Raw genomic sequence first — 8,062 nt, 5'->3', positions numbered from 1 at the left:
CAAATGGCTCGTTCTGCAGAAAGGAGAAGCAGAAGTCACAGGATTGTGAGTCTTATTTGCTGTGGAAATGACACAGTGGGCTAAAAGCCAAGGAATGAGACTCTAGCCTTGTGTTAGTCCGATGTAACGTTGGCTTTGACAGCTAACAGGCTTGTTTGACATGAATTTATAGTCCACCATTCAATTTGTATTGACAGTATGGAGAAATGAATAAAGGAGGAAATTGTAACTTGGCTCTTGTTTTGGTGCTATATAGCTTTTAAATGGATAATTAGTTTACATCACTGGTATTTATGATGCCACTCAGTATGTACAGAATGGTCACTATTCCTGGTTATGAATATTTTAACATTGAAATATTACATTTCCTAATCACCATTAACTTAACCAGCCCCATTGTTGTTTTTTAAGGACTTACTTCTTATACTTTCTCTGGGACTTTCAAGACACATATTACTGGACAACTGTCATATGGACACTCTGGGTATTTATCTATAAACTGCACCATCTACCAAAGAAAAGGACAGTATGAATTACTGAAGCACTTCAATTGAGTTGTTTGTCCTGAACCATGGACAAAGGTTACACCATTCACACTAATACTCAAGTCATGGGATGGGACTAGAGACTGAAATGCCTTTAAATAGCTATTTCAGTGGTGGCCTATGAGAGTGCACGTAACCATCACCTTCTCATAGAATATACGGGTTGAAAGACAATCTAGATTGGTACATAATGTCCCATAGGACAGTGCTCAACACACTTTAACACTTTATCAGTGGCACCACCAAGTGGCCAAAAGAAAGATAGAAACAAGCTTTGACTTCTACATTAATCACTTGATTCATTTTCAAAGCAGCAGCAGCAGCAGCTTTCAGCAGCCACAATGCAACACGTGCATTTGTTGATCCTGCCCATGAAAAAGTGAACCCCACTAAGTTTGACTGACTCGTACACACGAGGGCAGTTATGCTGTTTTTACACTGGAGACAGGCCATGCACCGTCAGTGAGATGGGACTTCAAATTATATGATTAACAAAGAAAATGATGTATAGTGCTGGTATTAAAATGACCCAGCAGCATGTTTCTAATATTAACACTAAGAAAAAGCCAATTCTTGTTACTCATGTCCAATTTGCTGAGAATAATTACTTTCACTGCATTAGAGTTCATTCTGATGTGTTATATAACTAATAGTAGGGTCTGATTACTTCCTCCATCCCTGGTTAGTTGGTGTCTGTCTGTGAACCAGTCAGTGCAGTTTTACTGAGTTTGCTATTAAAGCTTTTCCCTTATACAACCTACAGCGGAAAAATAAATGACAACATTTACAGCAGCTTTGTTGGACACAAAGAAAACCCAAACGGTTTGGTTTGCTTTGAAAGTCCAAACAACACGCAGAAATTAAGCCCTGAAAAGGATTTTAAAACCAAAACCTTTAATCAGTATAAACACAAACATATGACAAAAGAGCCCAGAGAGTACCAGAGGAAAAGTCTGACATCCAGCAGGTCTTGAATCAGCATCACAAGCATCAGCTGTTCCGGCTCTGCTGCCTCAGGTACTTCGGGAATCCACTGGCCTCGACTTGACACTGGGAGGGTCCTGGTCTGGTCTGGTCGTTGACATGGGATGTCACAACCATGATGGAGAGGACAGTTTACTTAGACCTCTGCCTCATCTTTCTCCTTTTGCGCTTCAGCCTACAAAGTAATCACAAAGTGATCACAGCAGCCAGTACCAATCACTTCTAATGTGACTTTATATAAAATGAAGTCGTCAATAATCACACACACGCGCACACAGACAGCGCTGTACAACATGCGTTACACAAACTCACCTGCGCATGCGCTTCTTTCTCCACTGTGGAAAAGAAAAACAGATTTTCTTTAATTTATGCATTTATGCATTTCTATACACACACACACACACACAAACTAAACTAAAGCGGTGCACAGTAAAATGACACAGACCGACACTGACAGACACGCTGGAGAAAGCACAGGGATGCTAACCAGAGCTAATCGGACGCTAGCCCAGAACAAACGGTGCTAACTGGACAATTAGGACAAAAACACGAACCTTAGCTCTCATGTCGAGGCGGGAAAGCTGAAAACAGAACAGAAAACATCAGGGATCAATTCGATTGATTTTAAAACAACACGATTAACTTGGATTCTGATACAGGAAACACAGCTGAATTTTCACGTACCGACCACTAACGAATCGTCTCCACTGTGGACGTCATATCCCAGCGACGATGAATTAATACGCAGGCATGCGCCCGGATTGGACCGTGGTGCAATATGGGAAATGTATTTTTATGGAAAGTACAAGCGTACAGAGAAAAACCATTGGCTTTTCCACATTTAGGCGCGTTGAAGTTTATTGTTCTAGTTCTGTAATTGTACAGTTCTGTGTATTGTTCACACATACAGCAGTGTGCTGTAACGGAACACAACTATGTGGGTAGAATAATAAGAACTAGTCACCTTAGAACCCTTAAACAGGGAGGAAAGTACTGTTAGATCATCTGGGTAACAAATGACGTTCTGTTGCTTGAACATTTGTCACATTTTATAACTCAGTTATGTTTCTGTTTGTATTCAAGTCTTTCATATTAGTTTTTGTAAAGCTGAACTGAAATAAGAAAAATATTTGGCTTCCCTGAGTAACAGATGTGCACTGGAAGGTTGTTTTTTAAATCCACAGTGCAGCTGTCTTTGTACCAGAAGTGTCAAATGTCACTTGTTTGCTTAACATGAACCTGATTACTTAAGCTGGTCTTTCAGCTGGTTGGGTGACTACTGTTCTCTCAGCAGCTCAGTTTGACTTCTGATGAATGAAATGCTCTCTGAGTAAATAACTCAAGGTGACTGTTGAATCAAGGGTGTGCTGAACTTTAATGTTCCAAAGCCACAACACTTTCTCAGTCATCAGGACACCCATCCAAACAAACAGAACTGAAGAACAGAACCACACAACTGATGTCAGGCGGCCTTTAATGTTTCCAAAAATAGTCTCCGAAAGTGGGATTTGTTTTACAAAAGCATCCATATATTTCACGGGTATGGAATTCTTATGTAAACAGACTGTCACACTCAGTGGTGGCACCAGAAAACTGAATGCTGGCAGGAGTTGGATCATCCACAACTGAGGAAAAAAAATATATTTTACTAGTTAAATTATCCATCTGGTAGATCTTAAATGGTCAGTTTGAGAAGTTGTTAGTTGATTAACCTGCAGTAGATACCTACAAGTACACACAACGTACTAGTAGTACAAGAGCAAATGTGCTGAGTTCAGCAGTATTGGGACTAATCAGAATTCAAGATAAGGGTCACAACAGGTTAACCCTTGTTTCAAAGGCCTGGCTTCAAGTTACTGAAATGCCACACGGTTACACATAATGTGCTTTCATCATCCTCGGCCGCTCTGTCAAACTCATTTTAGTTTCCATGTCATTCACTAAAGTTAGTGTGGAGAAAGGGACGAAGGCTCAAGGTCAGTCGAAGGGTTGCACAAAATGTCCTCTCTTGCAGCTAAATTGTGCCCACTGTTAAGAACAGGACTTCAATAGATTCAATAGGGATATGGCTGTGTCTGTGTGTCTGCGTGTGTGTGTGTGTGTGGGGGGGGTTTAGATGGTGTGACAGAATTTAGGAGCAGCATCATCCCAAACTGACATCAGTTAGATACAGAGGCATTCATAGCAGCCATGCCGGCTAGTGCCTCAGGCAGCCGGGACAGGATTCATGATGTCTGTTCTTTGGGTCATCAGATGTCTGTCAGAATTTCTTGGAGAGAGACTCTATTCTGCAGCTTCAGTCTCCATCGCCTGCCCTGTTGCGGTCTCAACAGTCTTTGAGGCCTTTACAGAAGAACAAACTGAAGTTAGAACAAAACACTGATTCTTTAGTTTTATCTCATCAACCACACTGCTCTGTAACTCACCTTCTTTTTCTTCTTCTTCTGGGTTTTACGGCTGGCTGAGCTTTGAAGCAAAGCCTTTATTTGGGGAAAAAAAAGAAAAGACTTTCAAAACCTTATGATGTACAACAGACTAAGGCTTTGAAACTATCATGTCATCTAAGACACAGCTGTAGCAGTCCTTTAAGGCTCAGCCGTTCTTCTCAGGAAGAGGATGCCAACCACATTTTACCTTTAGCTCTGCATCCTCCACCTCGTGCTCAGACTTGTAGAGCTCAGGCTCAAAGAGGCTGTTGGTGATTCGCAGGGGTCCATTGGCCATGAGCAGCACAGTGAACTTGAACTGGGCTACAAATTCACCTGAACACAAGAGGTAGTTGAAAGATCGATTTAACACTTCTAGTTAACAGTTTGATTGTCTGTAAGATAATACTGTGAGATCAGATTTGACCCCTATAGAGGGGCATCTTTTCCACAGACAGATTCAATTACAGGTGGAGTCTTCCGACAATTCTGAGAAACTTTCAGACTTCACTTCATTTTCTTCAGATAAATATTCAAGAACACGAATAATCAATGACAGCCCTCATTGTTCCAGCTCACCTTCTTTCTCATGCAGCACACTGAACGGCTGCAGAAGCTCATGCTTCGCACACTCCACCACACCCAACCTGGCCTTGCCTTCATCCTCAAACGCTCTGAGGTGGAAAAACAAAAACAAAAAAGAGAAATAAGGGGATGAAAGTAAAAAGAGATTACTTTACTGTGGGTAAAAATTAAAGGTGAAATTGACCTCAGAGTGAAGGGCATTGTATCGAAGCGTCTCTCCATCTCGCTGAAGAATGTCCGAGATGTCTTCATCTTCAAGCCGTACACCTTGTTGGGATCTCGTTTGTAAACTGTGGTCCTCTGACCTCCATCCTTTGCCTAAATTGCACAACACAAAACACAGTATTAAATCTTTGCCCTTATGGAATCTTTAAAATAAAGTAGACAAAAATCTAATCTATACCAAATATCCCCTCACCTTCCCCTCTCCAGTGCTGATAAGTACATCAACTGCATATACCTCATGCACCTCAAACTCAGCCTTCTCATGGTCCTTTCTAAAATAAATAAAGTCACAAGGTTATCCACAAGCGTAACCCATCAGATCACTGTTAATAAGCACCCGCTGAATGAACTCACTTTTGCTGGTCCGTTGGGTTTTGGATGATAGTTTTCTCCCCATCAATCACATGTTGTTTAAGCTGATGGGACAGCATGCCTGTGCACAGTGAAGGAGTAAAATTGAGTCAAGCATGTCAAATTACAACCTAATATGCTAATGACCTTGAAGGTGCCGAAGGTTCACTAACACCCACCCTCAATAGGGGAGCACTTGAATGATTTTGCAATCTTGTTCCAGGCTTCTGTGACCTGTGTGTTCTGAAAGAACAGGCATGGTGACGATTATTCGAGGGAATATGAGCAGCGATGATGCTGGTCAACTTGGCAGTGAAGGTAGGAGAGTGTTACCTGGCTTCCTGGCTTGACAAGACGCAGGGCAGCCTCAGCACAGAGGTGAGCTGCTTTGATGACATCAGCCTTCCTCCCTGTCAGCGGGTTGTCCTGAACAAACAACATGTAAGTCACAGAACAGAAGTATTACAAGCTGTTGATTGTGTGCATACCAAAAGTAATCAAGTGAATTACAGTAACACAACTGACTATTGTGATGAAGTCATTGGGCATTACAGATACATGACATACCTTGGTCACCCCAACAACGAAGCTGTGTGCCACATTTGAGATGAAGCCATCCACGTGCACACCCAGATCACTGCACAACAACAGGAGAGTTATTCGAGAATATTCGCTATAATATATAGCACACAAGACGGAGAGGTATGAACTCCACAGCTTACATCTTGACAAGGTCACCATCCTTCAGTATGACATCAGGGTCACTCTTCAGAGGGGAGTAATGGCATACACAGTTGTTAACTGACACACAGGTGGGGAACGCGATACCTGAGAAAGAGAGATAGTGAATGAGGGAGTGCTGAGCTTGACACACTGATGATGACTTCTGAAATGCAAAAAACAAAACAAAAAGTACCCTTCTTCATGTCCTTCTCCTTCTTGAAGATTTTCCCAGTCTCTGCCATGATGAAGGCATCTCCCTTTTCACAAAGGCTCAGCACGGAGGTTCCAGCTGTAGCTGCCGCAACTACTGTCTTCAAAGCCTCTGCAGGACAAGACAAAAAAAAAGCCACGTGATTAGAATGACACTTGTTGTTGGACCTTTCTGGTTGTTTTCCCTCCACCTTGGCAGGAAGTGAGGTTGATAAAATGTTTTGTTAGTGTTTTAACTAACTGATGGGGTAAAACCAACCATTATTTTCAATACTTATTTCTTTGTATTTCGTATTTCTTTGGTCAGTCAATCGGTTGCATGGTTCAGAGAAAGCACAGAAAATGACATTCATAATTTCCCAAATATCCAGGATGACATCTTCAATTTCCCTGATTTATGTAACCAACAGTCCTAATCATGTTCATTCAATTTCTCTTGACTGAGAACATTGTTTATCATCCAGTCAGTGTGGCTGGTGGATGAACAGCTTGGTCAACACCGACATCAACAACTACTCCTCTTGACTCAGCTGTTTTTTGAACCAAAGTTTTATTATTTCTCACATTTCTGATGTTGCAGAAACTGAGAACTTCAATGACAGAATAATATGATGAAAATATCAAAAATGGTTTTGCAAATACACTTTAAAAAAATCCTGAAAACAGCTGGAAGCAAATGAACCGACTCTAGCATCAATAATTCACCACCTACAACCCCCATAGTTCAAATATATAAGGTTTTATTACACCACCTTCCAATTAAGACTAATACTGTGCGCCTGTGGCCCTGCTAATGTACCGTATAACATATCTGCTTCAACCACAGCTGCTAACAGCATGTTCCGTTCACTCTTTCATTCCTATAAACACGGTAAATAATCTATTTTCAACGACCGGGGGAGTTAACTGGCTCCTGCACACACTGATTATAATTATCACCTTAAATCAGACTATTTAAAGAAACCGCTTCTCCACTCACGTCTCTTATGTCACAGATTGACTGGTTTGGGTTTGAATTGTTGCTAGTAAATACATATTTAAGTGTCGGATACTTAACTACTGTCATTCAGTTTTGCACTTGTCATTGTTTTCTCTTACGTTAGCAGTTACAGCTAACGGTAGTTAGCTAACACTTGCTAGTGAGATAGCTCAGCCAAATAGCAACTTAGCTCAGCAGGCTAACGTGGCACCTGGCGCCACATGACGTTAAACAAACACTAGTGACTCCACGTTAAAAATTACATAATCTGTGAGTTACACGTTTGGAACAAAGGCCCACTTTCTGGTGGGACCTTCCGTCCTGCGGCACATGGCACAGCAGCTGCCTGGGCACGACTAGCCGACGCTGCTAGCTAACACACGGATCCTGTCGCTGTCAAAAAGCGGCACGTTAACGCCGCGTTTCACTTACGATTCGCAATCTCGGCCCCCATCTTGTACTTGGTAACCACCAAGTCGTCGGCGATGGTCTGCTCCTGCGTCTCGTCATCTCCAGACATGTTAGCAGTGTCTCCGCGAACTCACAGTAACTTTTCTCCCCGGCGGGTATCAGTCAGGCGCAGGATGGACCACGCTGCTCCGACCCGACCCGGGCAGGCAGCCGCGACCACAAGATCCCGCCCGCTGCCAAAGACTCACAGCGAAGGCAAGAGAGTTCACTGCCTGCACTGCTGCCGCGGCTTTGTTTTATTACATTATCGATTAATTTGCCGATTGTTTTACCCAGAGATGGTCATAAAATAGTACCAGTTTCCAACAGTTCAATCTAATGTCTTAAATGTGTTGTATAATCCCCGGGATTTACTGTCATGTACAAAAAGTTATTAAAAACAACTAACCCTTAAAAGTTAATACAATTTCTATATATTTATTAGGATACTAATAAAGAGCACTGGTGCATTTGTTATCTGAGAACATTTGAAAAGCAGGAGCTAAGTGTTTCTACGAATTTACACATGAAGTCTGTGGTAAACCCAAATTTTGTATTTGAACGGACCCGGAAACGGCTGAAGT

At 41.9% G+C, this 8,062-nt stretch overlaps 1 protein-coding gene and 1 long non-coding RNA gene across 2 annotated transcripts; both read right to left on the bottom strand.

Moving 5' to 3' along the window:
• Window positions 1-1,418: 1,418 nt before the first annotated feature.
• Window positions 1,419-2,270, bottom strand: LOC113145862 (uncharacterized). The gene is made up of 4 exons (XR_003297281.1): window positions 2,214-2,270; window positions 2,084-2,110; window positions 1,842-1,864; window positions 1,419-1,704 (listed from the first exon to the last, which is right to left on the bottom strand). It is a non-coding gene; the product is annotated as an uncharacterized LOC113145862 (long non-coding RNA).
• A 716-nt stretch (window positions 2,271-2,986) lies between these two features.
• Window positions 2,987-7,670, bottom strand: LOC113146249 (proliferation-associated protein 2G4-like). Its single transcript, XM_026333624.1, has 13 exons — window positions 7,461-7,670; window positions 6,033-6,161; window positions 5,839-5,944; window positions 5,684-5,753; window positions 5,450-5,542; window positions 5,296-5,359; window positions 5,120-5,198; window positions 4,959-5,037; window positions 4,725-4,858; window positions 4,535-4,629; window positions 4,164-4,291; window positions 3,956-4,009; window positions 2,987-3,872 (listed from the first exon to the last, which is right to left on the bottom strand). The coding sequence occupies exons 1-13, from the start codon at window positions 7,546-7,548 to the stop codon at window positions 3,813-3,815; spliced, it is 1,179 nt and encodes a 392-aa protein (XP_026189409.1). The 5' UTR covers window positions 7,549-7,670; the 3' UTR covers window positions 2,987-3,812.
• Between the last annotated feature and the right edge of the window lie 392 nt (window positions 7,671-8,062).

The sequence above is a fragment of the Mastacembelus armatus genome, chromosome 7 (assembly GCF_900324485.2).
Source record: "Mastacembelus armatus chromosome 7, fMasArm1.2, whole genome shotgun sequence".
NCBI lineage: Eukaryota > Metazoa > Chordata > Actinopteri > Synbranchiformes > Mastacembelidae > Mastacembelus > Mastacembelus armatus.
This window is presented reverse-complemented; position numbering and strand designations above follow the sequence as displayed.

Bases quoted from the DNA above. Each gene is read 5' to 3' on its own strand.
- LOC113146249 (XM_026333624.1), bottom strand. From the start codon at position 7,548: ATGTCTGGAGATGACGAGACGCAGGAGCAGACCATCGCCGACGACTTG. The intron at 5,754-5,838 runs GTAAGCTGTGGA...GTTGTTGTGCAG, and splicing joins GATGGTGACCTTGTCAAGAT to TGATCTGGGTGTGCACGTGG. The intron at 4,010-4,163 runs GTAAAATGTGGT...CCCCAAATAAAG, and splicing joins TGGAGGATGCAGAGCTAAAG to GCTTTGCTTCAAAGCTCAGC.